The sequence below is a fragment of the Amblyomma mixtum genome, chromosome 6 (assembly GCF_055824585.1).
Source record: "Amblyomma mixtum isolate Tamu chromosome 6, ASM5582458v1, whole genome shotgun sequence".
In the NCBI taxonomy this organism is placed as follows: domain Eukaryota; kingdom Metazoa; phylum Arthropoda; class Arachnida; order Ixodida; family Ixodidae; genus Amblyomma; species Amblyomma mixtum.
The window spans coordinates 107,377,175-107,390,423 of NC_143017.1; the positions used below are offsets into that span (position 1 = coordinate 107,377,175).

General features: G+C 46.2%; 1 protein-coding gene and 1 long non-coding RNA gene across 2 annotated transcripts in view; both read right to left on the reverse strand.

Moving 5' to 3' along the window:
* Positions 1-2,283, reverse strand: part of Ctu1 (Cytosolic thiouridylase subunit 1) — a 32,186-nt gene extending 29,903 nt beyond the window's left edge. The window contains exon 1 of the mRNA XM_089548679.1: positions 2,166-2,283. Coding sequence (XP_089404805.1) covers positions 2,166-2,222 — 57 coding nt within the window. The 5' untranslated portion in view covers positions 2,223-2,283. The remainder of the gene's footprint in view (positions 1-2,165) is intronic.
* On the reverse strand, positions 303-2,155 carry LOC149339962 (uncharacterized). Its single transcript, XR_016283575.1, has 2 exons — positions 1,056-2,155; positions 303-446 (listed from the first exon to the last, which is right to left on the reverse strand). It is a non-coding gene; the product is annotated as an uncharacterized LOC149339962 (long non-coding RNA).
* Positions 2,284-13,249: the final 10,966 nt, after the last annotated feature.

A 13,249-nucleotide genomic window follows, 5' to 3' on the forward strand; every position in this document is an offset into this window, starting at 1 on the left:
TAAAGTGAAGCTAATCGTCCAACACGAAACTTGAACGATCCATCATCGACATCCCAAGCAACCACCGATATCCTTCGGACGGCCGACAGAGGTCTGTTTCGGATGTTCTGTACGTCCGCTGAATATCCGCGAACAGCCGGTAGACGTCCGTCGGCCGTCCGAAAGGTGGCCAAAGGTATACGGTTCGCCCGCCGACGGACGTCCAGTTGAGTACGTCCATTGGCGGATCTTCCTCGAATATTCGCATATATGGTGCATGCGTGCTTTTTTCACTCCGCGCGATGCAATAAAACCAAGAACAATTTGATGCATAGCACGCATATTTTATTGTGGCTGATGATACATCAGCAGAGCAATGGGTTATATTAGGAAAATTTCTTAAATGTGACTCTTCAATTGTGGCAAGCTTGGGACACACATCCGTAATCTTCCCACCCACAGGATTTCTGAAATAAAAAGAACGCGGCAAACATCAGTCATGTGAAATAAATGGCACAATGCAGCAGCCCAAGTTAAAAACACTGGAACCAATTAATAGAAGTGCTGCAAGTATAACAGACAATGCACTTTAACAAACACCTCAATAAGTATAAGGCAGTAACAGCTCTCACTTTTCCACACCATATTTGACAATGTATCTGTTCTTTATTTATTCTCATGGGCCTTAGGGCACTAACCTGCGCAGCACTGTACGCGACTGTGCACAGAAAGCCGCAAAGCTTCCGTTGCGAACCGCTGCGAACTACACGTGCTTCCTATGGTCTGCCTTTCGCGCGTTGTCACTCTTTATATAGGCACAGTGAACCTGGCGATGCCCTAAAAATTAACAAGATGCTAAAATACTCCGGCCCGCAACTTTGAAGAGGAGTGGGAATTAGCCGCGCGAGTTGAGGGCTCCCGCAGCTGTGTGATGTAGGCTCCCGAAAGTGTGAGAACAGCACACACTTGTGGAAGCCATCTCCTCGCGCTTACTGCTCCCACTGTCCTGTGAACGAATGTTATATGAGCATGCATTGTCCTAGAAGCAAGTTCCAAGAAGTGTACTGGATACATACCTTGGTAGGCAATCCCATGCGCACTAAGCCTTCTTTAAACCAAGGTCGACGCAGTACGGGATTCCGGTGTTCCACAAGAGCTTCAGGCGCTTCCCGTATCTTTCGAATTGCTTAAGTTACATGCTACTTTCGTCCACAGACCGAACAAAGCCACACATTATAATAACAGAGCTATAAAGCTCTGCGCGACAGCACTACGCAGCAAATCAACAACAGCGCAGCGCTACGGAGCCGTACTGATGGATTGGATTGGACTGACCGCAAACTGACATCTATGATGATGGTGATAGCAGAATGCACGGGAGTTTTGATACGAATGGTTTCAATGGCAAGTTTAGCTAGCAAAACGGTGGACATGTCGCACAACTCCACTAATTTGGAGAAGTTTTATAAATATAAAACTAGTCATTAGTTCTTGCAAAATTCTGCAGCACCTGCTTCTCCTCTTAGATAAATTTAGCTCGTTGGCGGCTCTTGCACTGCAGGTAGGAGTGGAATCGTACCAATTTACAAACACCTTCGCGTCAAACCCTCCAACTGATGTAAATAAAACAGTATACATACACGAAAGACGCGAATTTCCTGTGAAATAAAAAACGTCCATACTCATGGCCTGGGAAAATACTCAGCCTTACATCCTTCGGACGTACACCTCGTCTCTCATGCGGATATACAAAAGTGGACACTGTCCGTACGTCCGGCTGATGTACGAATACGGATATCCGAAATCGGATTGCGTTCGTACGTCCGATGGACGTCCGATCTCGGCAAAGGACGTTCGGATCTAGCTCGTACGTCCGACGGATATCTGTGGTTGCTTGGGATCATACTGCTTTTTCTCCTGGTGACTTTTTAATGCTACAGGAGTAGCGGACGAACACCCAGGTGAATAATAACCAGGCCAATTATCGTAATAATAACAATAAAAGCGGAAAATGCACACAATCCTCGTCGTGTACGAACATCGCCACTCGGAACGAACGCAAGTGATGCAACGTGAACACGGGAAAATGAAGACGCGCTGAGCATTAGTAAGTACTTAATAGAGTACTGGTATACAAGCCAATGCAAGTCAAGGAAAATAGAAATGCTGTTTATGGATTGGCTTACTGTTTTGGGGCGCTTGAGGACAGCGTTTGAGACTCGGCACCTACTGCACAAACGCATGCTCTGTGTTTACGAGCGGTACTGCTCAGCTTGACTTGGCATGGCTAGCCCGCTGGCAAGGTGTCTACGCAATAATGTTCTGGAAGACAAACACAAATATTTATTGCACTCATGATTTAATTTACTTGCAGCACAACGAGGCAAGCATTTAGAGTTATTTATTTCAACGGATTAATATTAAACTATTCTATTTTTGCTGCACCTTCTATTTACTGCGTTACGGCATTGAAAATGGCGGACTATTTAAAGCAAGACTATAGTGAACTGTAGCAAGACTACAGTGACCTAGAACCAATATTCTAGTTCACTGTAGCAAGACCTACTGAACTACAGACCTGCACATTTGGCACTGCTCCAGCGCGCTTGTTCTAGTTCATGCCTTTTGCCGCTAGGGAAAGACACCTACGGGAAGCGTGGCGCCACATTATACCTGTTGAACAAGATGGCCTCCTCCATCATTTTATTTCAAAGAAGGCAGTTTCGTCGTTTGTCCACGTAATCATTAACATCCATTTATCTATGCTAGGCACGGTGGTGCTGACGAAAAGAAAGCGGATAAAAAGAAAGACGCTTTTTGTACTCATCCAGAGCGGAAAAACTCGTTATTGTGGATTTTTTTATCGTTGATGTTAAGATAGCAGAAGAAGACGAAACAAATGTATTAAATATCTTGCGCAAATTGGCAAACGATGATGATGATGACAGCAGACGAACAGGTCAACCGAGCGCCCTCAACGGCCAATAAGCTAACGAAAGTTGGCGCACGCTGCTCCATACAACGTTTTTAGATCCCTTTCAGTTTGCAAGCTCACCCGCGCCGCGCCCGAGAAAGCGGCCCCCGTCCGCTTCCACTCACCACGCGGCGCTGCTGTCGCTGTCGGCCCGGAGGCGCCGGAGCGCTCGCGCTTGGCAGTTGCTGTGACAGCCTGTTCTCATCCGCGATAACATTGGGAGCGAACACGTCGAACTCAAATTTGCTGTACTTTTGGAGCTGTCACGTTGAAACTTCAGCCTCATGGTTAAAGAAATGTTTCACCTGGCTAGTAAGGGTGAGATAAAGAGCAGGCTGATGCCAGTTCGCAAAAAAACCAATCGTTTGCATTGCGCTTTATCGCATCACGTTTGCGACGTTTAGCGCTGATGATATGCGTATGTTGGAGTAGAGCTATCAATATTTCTTCGGGAGAATGCACGAAACATTAATGAAAGGATAAAACTAGCGATGTTCCGCTTCTAGATCAGTCACGAAATTCCGCGCTATATTATCAACGAAGCACCGCACATGCGAGCAGCATTTTGCACGTTCTTTAGAATTCCAATTTCAGAGAACACAAGTATAAATGCAGACACACTTAGCTGGATGCAGGGAGGGAATAACTATAGAAGAGCTTTTTATTTGCAATGATAGCACAGACAGGAGCAGCGTACTGCACTTTCATTTTTAGAATGTTAATTTCATTGAACACAGACAAGCATTAAATGCAGACACACTAAGTCGGAAGCACGGAGGGAATGGCTACTTGAAGGCGAGCTTTTTTATTTGCAATGACAATATTTCTCTGTTCTCTAGCCGACGGTTCACGTCTCTCGCCTAGAAGTGGATGCGTGTCACTATGACAAAGTGCAGCACTTGGCATGTAAAAGTGGCCATATGCTCTGCACATCCAAGCCGAACAAGGTTTTGCAATTCAAGCTCGTCTAGCAGCTCCCAAAAAACGTCCCTTTCAAAAACGGGACCTTCCTTCAAAGAAATCGGGATTGCTTTGTTTACAATGTTGGTAAACTCTAGCATCTTTTTGGTGGGATGATTTAAGCACCCTTGCTTGAAGCTTTTTTGAAGGTTTGAAGGTTTATTTCCGCAACTGGGTGTTGCGAGGACAGCCAGGGAAAAAGCTGTATAGACAGCTTGAGAGGTCCTGGCTTCCTCTTACAGTGCAGCATTGACGGTGGCGGAGTACAACATCAAACAAAATGTAAGTAAAGTATGTTCGGTACAGAGAATGAGACATGTACGTTCAATACGCAGTACATTGTGCTTATAAAAGAAAGAACTACATTATATCAAAGAGACTATAAAGGCAAACACAGGGAGGAGAAAGTAAATGACAGCAAAATTGACAGGTGCACTCAAAGTGGTAATAGGAAGAAAAAAAAACTACATGAACATTTGGGGCAATTCTTTCAGAGAAATATTGAATAGATCAAGATTCTTGTGGCAGTACAACTGGTTCAGAAGTGTCGGTAAGGTATGCTGCAACATTTGTTTGCCATAGTTTGTGCGGCATTTTTTAACATTCCAAGGTTCTGCTGCGCGGGTATCATACACAGTTCTGCTTTGCTCTAGCCCAGCCAGTGTAAGTAAGGAGTCATCATTTTTCATTATGGCGAGTTTATATTTATAGCACAGCCTATAGTTATACATGGACTTCATTGGTATGACGTTGTGTCGATGGAAAAGGCTCGCAGTGTGGAAGAAATATGGCACTTTACATGCAATGCGTATAATTCGTTTTTGTAACACTGTGAGTTTGTTAATATTTTCAGCTGTTGTTGTTGCCCACACCATACATCCGTAGTTGGCTATAGAAGAGAACAAAGAGTGGTAAAGTAACATGTTGACTGAAATAGGAAAATTAAAGCAATTGCGGCGCATGATACCAACTGTTCTGGAAAGTTTCTGAACTACGTAATTAATATGGTCATTCCATGACATATCTGCTGCAAAGTAAACGCCCAGAGTTTTAACAGACTGCACAAACTCTATTCTGGTATTGTTTAATTCAATTAGAGGTAGTTCAAAGTGTTTGTGACGTGGGTGAAACATGACTGCTGCCGTTTTACTAACGTTAATTCTTAAGTGATTATCAACCGTCCAAGTATTTATTGCTTTTAAGGTTTTATTAGCTCGATTTGCAAGATCAGCAGTTGAAGTACCCGAAAAAAACAGACTAGTGTCATCTGCGTAAATTATATACTTAGCAGTGCTATCAATGCGGACAATATCATTGACGTAAAGAACAAAAAGAAACGGACCCAAAATGCTTCCTTGCGGAACGCCAGAAGCTACCGCTTTCAAATGGGAGCATTCACCAGCAATACTGACAAACTGAGACCTATGTCGCAAGTATGAGGAAATCAGCATATGGGCTATGCCTCTAATACCGTAGTGATCTAATTTTTTAAGCAGCACAGAGTGATTAACAAGGTCAAACGCCTTTGAAAAATCTAAAAATAATCCAAGTACCATGTTTTTTTACTCAAAATGTTTTAGTATGAATTCTTTCTGAGCAAGGAGAGCTAACTCAGTCGATCTATTTTTACGAAAGCCATATTGAGCGTTAGTGATAATGTTATATCTTTCAGTGAAGCAGGATAGTCGTTTAAGAATAACTTTTTCGAGGCCTTTAGAAAATACAGGTAAGATTGATATCGGGCGATAGTTTGCCATTTCATTTTTGTTTCCTTTTTTATGCACTACTGTCACTTTTGCCCTTTGCATAAGACGCGGAAAAACTCCGGAAACCAAGGAGAGGTTGAAGATATGGGCGAGGCAAGGTGCAAGAATGTCGATGGTAAATTTTATGGGCTGTATCTGGAAACCTGACGCGTCTGTAGCTTTACTATTATTAAGCGATAAAAATTCTGTAATTACTTCATTTACTGTAACCGGTGTTAGAAATATTGTTTTACCATTTCGGGCACTCATATAGGACAGATTTACGTCGCCGCTTGATGTGTCAGCAAAGGAAAGAAAGTAGTCATTAAAGGCATCTGCTAGATCAGCACCTTTTAGTTCAATCCCTTCATGAATAATTTTTGTGGTCGGTTCGGAAGAATTAGCGAGGATAGATTTTAAAACCTTCCAAACTTTTTCAGATTGTCCAGCAGTTGAATTAAAGCGGTTATAAAGATATTGCTTTTTAGCGACGCGAAGTTGCTTTGTGACGAAGTTCCTAAACTTTTTGAACGTTTTCAGCTCTTCAGGGCACCTACTTTGCAAAAACAGTCTATAAAGTTTATCTCGTTTTTTTATCAACTGCAACATGTCCTTGTCGACCCATGGTTTCTTACTTTTCTTTGATTGGGAGAATTTCTTCAGTGGAAAGGAAGCATTATAAATGTCAGTAAATGTCTCTAAAAATTTTTCGTAAGCTTCATCAGGGTCGCTTTCCTCAAGAACATGTTCCCAGTTAACAATAGATAAGCGTTCCTTAAACTGGCATAACGTGTGATCATTTATAACTCGATAAAAGGATGTTTGGTCTGGTTGTCGTTGAGAATTCAGAGTGAGAAGATAAGCGTCACTGCCAACAACTGGTACGGGACAGCTGATATCTTCCATGCTGATATCTGCTGGCTGCTCCAAATCAGGCGGCGGTGACCATGGCGTAGACGCGAAGGGCCACGCTGGTCGGGCAAACAGCGTGGCGAGCGCCACCGCACGGAAGGAAACGGAAAGGCGACAATCCGCGCACCGCAGCTTTCAAACTGAAAGGGATCTAAAAACGTTGGCTCCATAGGACCCCGCCAAATGTGCAGGTCTGTAGTTCAGTAGGTCTTGATTTAAAGTTTCAACACGCGACATTTTTAAGGTTATCATCGACAATCAAAACGAAATCCTCTGAAACGGCAGAAGAGGCGGCTATAGCCCTCGCCCTAGCGCATACCCAAGGGAGCATCATCTTCAGCGATTCCAAAATGGGTATCAATAATTTCGCTAAAGGACGAATTACAAACACCTCCCTTAGAATCCTTAACGCAACCAAATTCTCACCAAATTATTCCGAATTGATATGGGTCCCAGCCCATTCGGGGAATCCGGGGAACGAGGCAGCCCACAATAAAGCCCGAGGTTTCGTCGACCGGGCAGTAGATGAGTCTGGCTCCCTGAATTTCACGAAGGACTCCATGATCCCATATCATGATCTCACCAATCATTTTAAACTAGAGAGGAGAATTTTCCCCCCTCCAGACAAAAGACTTACTAAAGAACAAGAGGTTACGTGGCGTCGTCTACAGACGAGATCGATACGCACCCCATCACTCCTCGCGCACATTTATCCAGATCTTTACAACCCAAACTGCAAACACTGTGGCCAACGTGCTACCTACGATCACATCCTGTGGGACTGCAAAATAGAGCCACCTCCGGGTGATCTAGTTACAGCTCCTTCTCTCGAGCGGTGGGAGACCATGCTGGCTAGCTCTGACCCCAGAACGCAAGTTTTGGCGGTGGAGTGGGCTGACAAAGTCGTCGAGGGCTATGTACTCTCGACCACTTAACGCGACCTCTTGCCAAACTCTTCCCGGCGAATAAAATGTTTTACAATCAATCAATAAGGTTATCATGTTTGTTCCGGATAAAACGGACCAACAAATTTTCCCCGGCGTAACAGGCCCCTAGTTCGCAACAAACATGACGGAGCAGAAACAGGAGTCCTTCGGCTAGCTAAGTTTGTGTATTCGTAGCAGCCTTCTTGCAGTTTAAACCGAGTAGATTGACCCTGAACTGATCACCTTCAGATCGAGTTCTAGTGGGTTTCATCATCTGCCTTGCGTTCAGAATGTGCTGGATTCGATTCCTAGGGCCGTCGGGAACCCGACGGTGATACAATAAATATAAGCTTTGCCCTGGCCTGGTGCTCGGCTTCACTGGGGTGAAATGCATGGGAAATGGGTCTTTGACTCCACTTTGAGCAGTCGAATAAGGGCCGCAATGGGCTTTACCGCATAAGGCGGATTTCGACCTCTAGCGGATAGACTTTCCATCGAGGCAGGGGAAAAGATGGCTGCCCCTATCAACAGGGCAGTTTCCTAGAACGAACCGGATCATCTTTCCGAGCGTTGAATCTCATAATCTCATAATACGGCCGCGGCGGCTGGAATTTCTTTGGAGGAGAAATTCTAGAGGCCCGTGTACTGTGCGATGTCAGTGCACGTTAAAGAACCCCAGGTGGTCGAAATTTCCGGAGCCCTCCACTACGGCGTCTCTCATAGCCTTAGTCGCTTTGGGACGTTAAACCCCATAAACCAAACGAAACCGAATCTCATAATAGCCGAATACCGCACCAGGCCGGGAGCGCGCTCGTACCTATTTTGCCGGTAGGTACCCGGAGACACAAAAGTGCCTTCCACGGCCGTGGCGGATGCTCAACACCAAGGCCATCCATGCATGGTTGGACAGAGCAGTCCAACGACCCCAGCACTCGGCCGGTAGACATCTGTACCCATTTTTGCCGGTGGGTTCCCGTCTGGTGCACGTAGAGTGCCCACCCACAGACCAGGCCAGAGGCTCCGAGACAAGCGGCAGTCCTTGGGGGGGGGGGGGGGGGGGCGGAGGGGGCGGTGCCTCCCATTCCCCCCCCCCCCCCCCCCCCCCCCCCCAAAAGCCTTTGCACATCTTCCCGAACGTCCGTTTTCGGGCTCTCACAGGGCGAGTTGTGATTTTTGACGTAGAAATGGAAAGCTTTTTCGTCTGTGATGAGTCAAGCTGTCCCCTGCTTTGTACGTTCACCGTGTTAACGGCTGTCTTATTTCACACAATTCTACAGTTTGGTATTTATACAATTCGTAGTAATTGTCGAGGTATCATGGTCCTGCCTTGACCCCACCGTTGTTTTGCCTTGGCTCTGGTGCGGCGACCACAGTTGCGGCGGTGCCATTCAGTTGCGGTTGCGGTGGTCAGCAACCTCGTCGGGGCGACAAGGAGCCACCCATTCATGTCATTACCCCATCATGGGACACGGCGACGTCAGCGAGGGGATCATCCCTTTTTGGCTTGACAAGGAGCGCTCACCAGCCGCCTGGTCGGAGGGTACTGTCAGCATGCTGCCGACGGGCACATTTCTCGCCCAGCCCAAGGAAGTTCCAAGAATTCGCTAACTGCTTCGACCTTCGGACAGAACGCACTTTCTACAAATTTATGGCCGGAAGAAAGCGGACCTCGCGACGTCTCCCGTACTCCGAAGGGAAGAGGAGGGACACCACGCGAGCAAGGGGGGGGGGGGGGGGGGGTAAGAAACGGACCGAAGGACACACAGGGAGACGAGCGCACAAGAGGGAACATGAGAGTCGACACAGAACGCGGCGAGAGCAGCGCAGTTCGCACGGCGCCATCTCCATCGAAAGCGTGGACTGGCATCCCTCTAAATTTTCTTAAGCGACCTCAATAAATAGTTTTTAAACATCCAATGAGTGTCCGCTAACAGTACCAAGGGCGGAACAAAGCCCCTTCCCAGGACTGAATTATGAAGGCCGCTAACCCAGCTCATGAAATGTCAGGGCAGGTACTTTGACCTTCCTGGACTCGCCGTGGCGGGATATCTCAGCCGTCGACCTCTATTCCCCCGGTATCAAAATGAATATTGTCCACGTGACTGTTAACATTCAAAGCATGACTTATGGTATATCTATATCATTCGCCATTTACTTTTCAGCAACAAAACACACAAAAGTTGTTGTACAAAAAAAATGTGAATAGAATAATCGTTGTTTCTATTTTTTGTTATTTCTTCTTTATTTTATTAATTATTTATTTATTTATTTTTGTTATTTTCTATTTTTTCATTTTATTTTTTGGTATAAGGAAGTCCGTCCGCCCCCCCTAAAACCAGTCTCTGGGACCGCCACTGTCCGAGACTTGCGGGTCTCCTGTAGTGTGTGCTTAAGAGGGTTCTGAGCTTTGTAGCCCCACGGGAAGGGCCGATCGAGCGCAGGCCGGGGAGTTCGCTCGTACATAAGGAGGCTGTGGCTCGTACCTATTTTACCGGCCGGTAACCAGTAACACCAATTAGAGGTACCTCCAATGGCAGCGGCGAACGCTCTACACGATGCCGACCATGGTCGGGTAGGGACAGACAGTATCCTCTTTGGCAAGAGTTCTCAGAGCCACTTAGGCCCCCTTTGGAGACTTCCTCAGTTTATGACTAACTTCCTTAGTTTATGCCACAGACATGAGACAAATGATCTCCGCGCTCTGACAGTGGGCTCGTTGTTGTTGTGTAGCCTTGGAGCAGAGCGACCAGCTCGGACTGACTCGTTGTAAATGGGCACGGGTTTTCTCTCTTCGTCCATCCTTTGTGTAGGGCTGCCAACTTAGTATTCTTCTCTGTCTCGGGTTTTAGAAAACACGTTAATGATTCTCGCTAAATATCATTGAGAAATTTTCGAAACGATAGATAAGAAATATTCTGGCCACCACTGGCAAGAAAATTTCAGGGGGCACTCAAGACTGCTTACGTGCTGTGAAGGCGAAAGTATTAGTGTGCCATCGTCAGCGTTTGAACTCGACGCAGGTTGCGCACGCAGAAATGAAACGAAGTAGCGCCTCCGAACGCTGATTCCACAAGCACTGAATACACAAAGGTCCAAGCGAAACATTCGGACACTCGGTTCGAATACCTTTCGCAAGCTAGCCTCTAACTTGACTAGCAGATGTATGCTTTCTGCAAATAGAACTCGTATGACGCCACCCGGAGTGCTGTACGATGCAAGGTTGCGTGACAATTTACTTACGAAAATTGATTTTTGAGGAAATGAAATGCACGGTAACTGTCTCACATCTCGGTGAGCAGACAAGGTGAGGGATAAGAGGGGCTCGTTATGACGTATGTACATGACGGAAGCCAACAGTCACCGAAACCAAGTAGCTTAGGGGATTTTTTTATTTGTGGCGTTCATCGCTGGGAGATTAATTGGGGAATTGTTTTTTAAAGATAACTGATTAAAAAGTAGAAGTAAAACAACCACATGCCGCCGATGGGATCCTAACCCACGACCTCCGAATTTCGCGTCCGGTGCTCTACCAGTTGAGCTAGGCGACGGCTGTCCAATTTTCTGCTTTCGGTGGTATACAGGGTGTTTCACCTATGGCTTTATACAATTTTTAAAAATAGGTTTTTCTGGGGGGTTAGAAGAGCTCTTTTTTCGCCATAGCATTGTCAGCGGTGGAATACACCAGAATATAGCTAAGACGTACTAACTAGCAGGCTGGTTAACTAATACTGAATAGTTAACTTTTAACTATTACAGTTACTCTCCGTAATTATTGAGGGACGTGTAGCTTAGAGCGAGTAATAACCATATCAGTTTTTAGAATCTTGAAAACGCGATTACCCTCGGCGCTGTGGTCCAACGAATTTTGCTTACATCGCGCCAAATTACATGCGCTTTCGAGAAGCTTGCAGGCAAAGCAACCTCTCCAGTGCACGTAAGTCATCGAAATAACCAAAATTTGTTGGGCCACAGCGCCAAGGGTAATCACATTTTCGAGGTTATAAAAAGTGATATTGATACTACTCGCTCTGGGTTACACGCCTCTCAATAAGTACGGAGCCTAACAGAGTAGTTGAAAGGTTAACTATTCAATATTAGTTAACCAGCCTGCTAGTTAGTACGTCTTAGCTATATTCTGGTATACTTCACCGCTGACATTGCTATGCCGAAAACAGCGCTCTTCTAACTCAAAAAGCCTATTTTTATAAACTGTGTAAAGCCTTAGGTGAAACGCCCTGTATACGTGTATTGTAACCGAACCGTGAGTGCGTTCACCAGCGCCTCGGAGGTGTCCACACCTCAATGGACACCTCAACCACGCCTTAAGGGAGAAGGTCAAGAGTTTGGGAAGGCACACAATTGAAGGTGCATATGTCGTTGTTTCGATTTCCTGTCGCAAGCTAGCCTCCAACTTGAGTAGCACATGTAAGCTGTATGCAACGAGTAATCGTATCTTACCATCCGGAACGCTGTACGACAAACAGTTGCGTCAAAATTTTTGGTACGAATGTAGTCGGGAAAACTGGCCACATGGTGGCTAGACGATGGCTGTTGCGACTCCATCTTTATAGGACCGTCTCTAGGCCTCAACGTCGGTCATCGGCAGAATTTCGTCCAATGGAACTAGTATATCTTTCGCCTTAAAAAAACAAACAAAACTACCGGGAGCACTTAAGTCTGCTCATGTGCTATGAATGCGAAATCATTGTGCACTACTGCTGTTTCCGTTGGTGCGTTTATGGTTTCTGCTTTTGTGTAACTTAGTTCGCGTTGGCCACCGAACCGCACATCATTGAGAGCTCCGTGGGTATAATATGCAATATGCAGAATTGGTCATTCTCTACTCAACATTCATAGATAGCGGCTAGTCCTCATATAACACTACCAGCGCAGTGGCACAACGGTTCAGGTGAGTCAGGAAAGAAAAACTAAGACACGTTCGGAAAGGAAGGTGAACGTATTGTGCCCGGAGAGACGTACATGCTGAAGCATCAGCCATTTCAGGACCGGGCAGGGCCCAGACTTTGAACCGCCAGGTAACACCAGTCGTGGTGACCAGTCATGTAAAGCGGGCCTCACCACGCGCACAAGAATACTGCAGAAAAGCCAGCTTTGGCGAGCTCTTCTCAAGCGAGGGAATACATTTTTGATGTTTTTTGTTTGTTTGTTTTTCGCCTCTATTGAAGCCGACCAGTGCAATATGGCAGTCAAGTCAGATTTTTCATATTACTCCACTGTCCCTCTTCACCGAGTCTTAGCAAGCTGAAGTACAGTCTTGTCTGTGGGTCGCAAGGGCAGTCACGCTGGCGAGCTTCGTCACAAGGCAATCGCCCGGTGGTGCCAGCTGCCGGCCGTCGAGTTAAGCTTAGTGCTAAAGAGCGAATACGCTTGAAAGCACTTACACCAACTTTGTGTTGTCGCCCAAATTTACCTGCGCGTGCGCCCCGCCGCGGTGGCTCAGTGGTTATGGCGCTCGGCTGCTGACCCGAAAGACCCGGGTTCGATCCCTGCCGCGGTGGCTGAATTTCAATGAAGGCGAAATTCTAGAGGCCCGTGTACTGTGCGATGTCAGTGCACGTTAAAGAACCCCAGGTGGTCGAAATTTCCGGAGCCCTTCACTACGGCGTCTCTCATAGCCTGAGTTACTTAAGGACGTTAAACCCCAATAAACCAATAAACCAATTACCTGCGCGTGCAGAGATAATGTGTTTTCAGCCGTTCAGGACAGCTAGGTCATTACCACATGGTCGTGG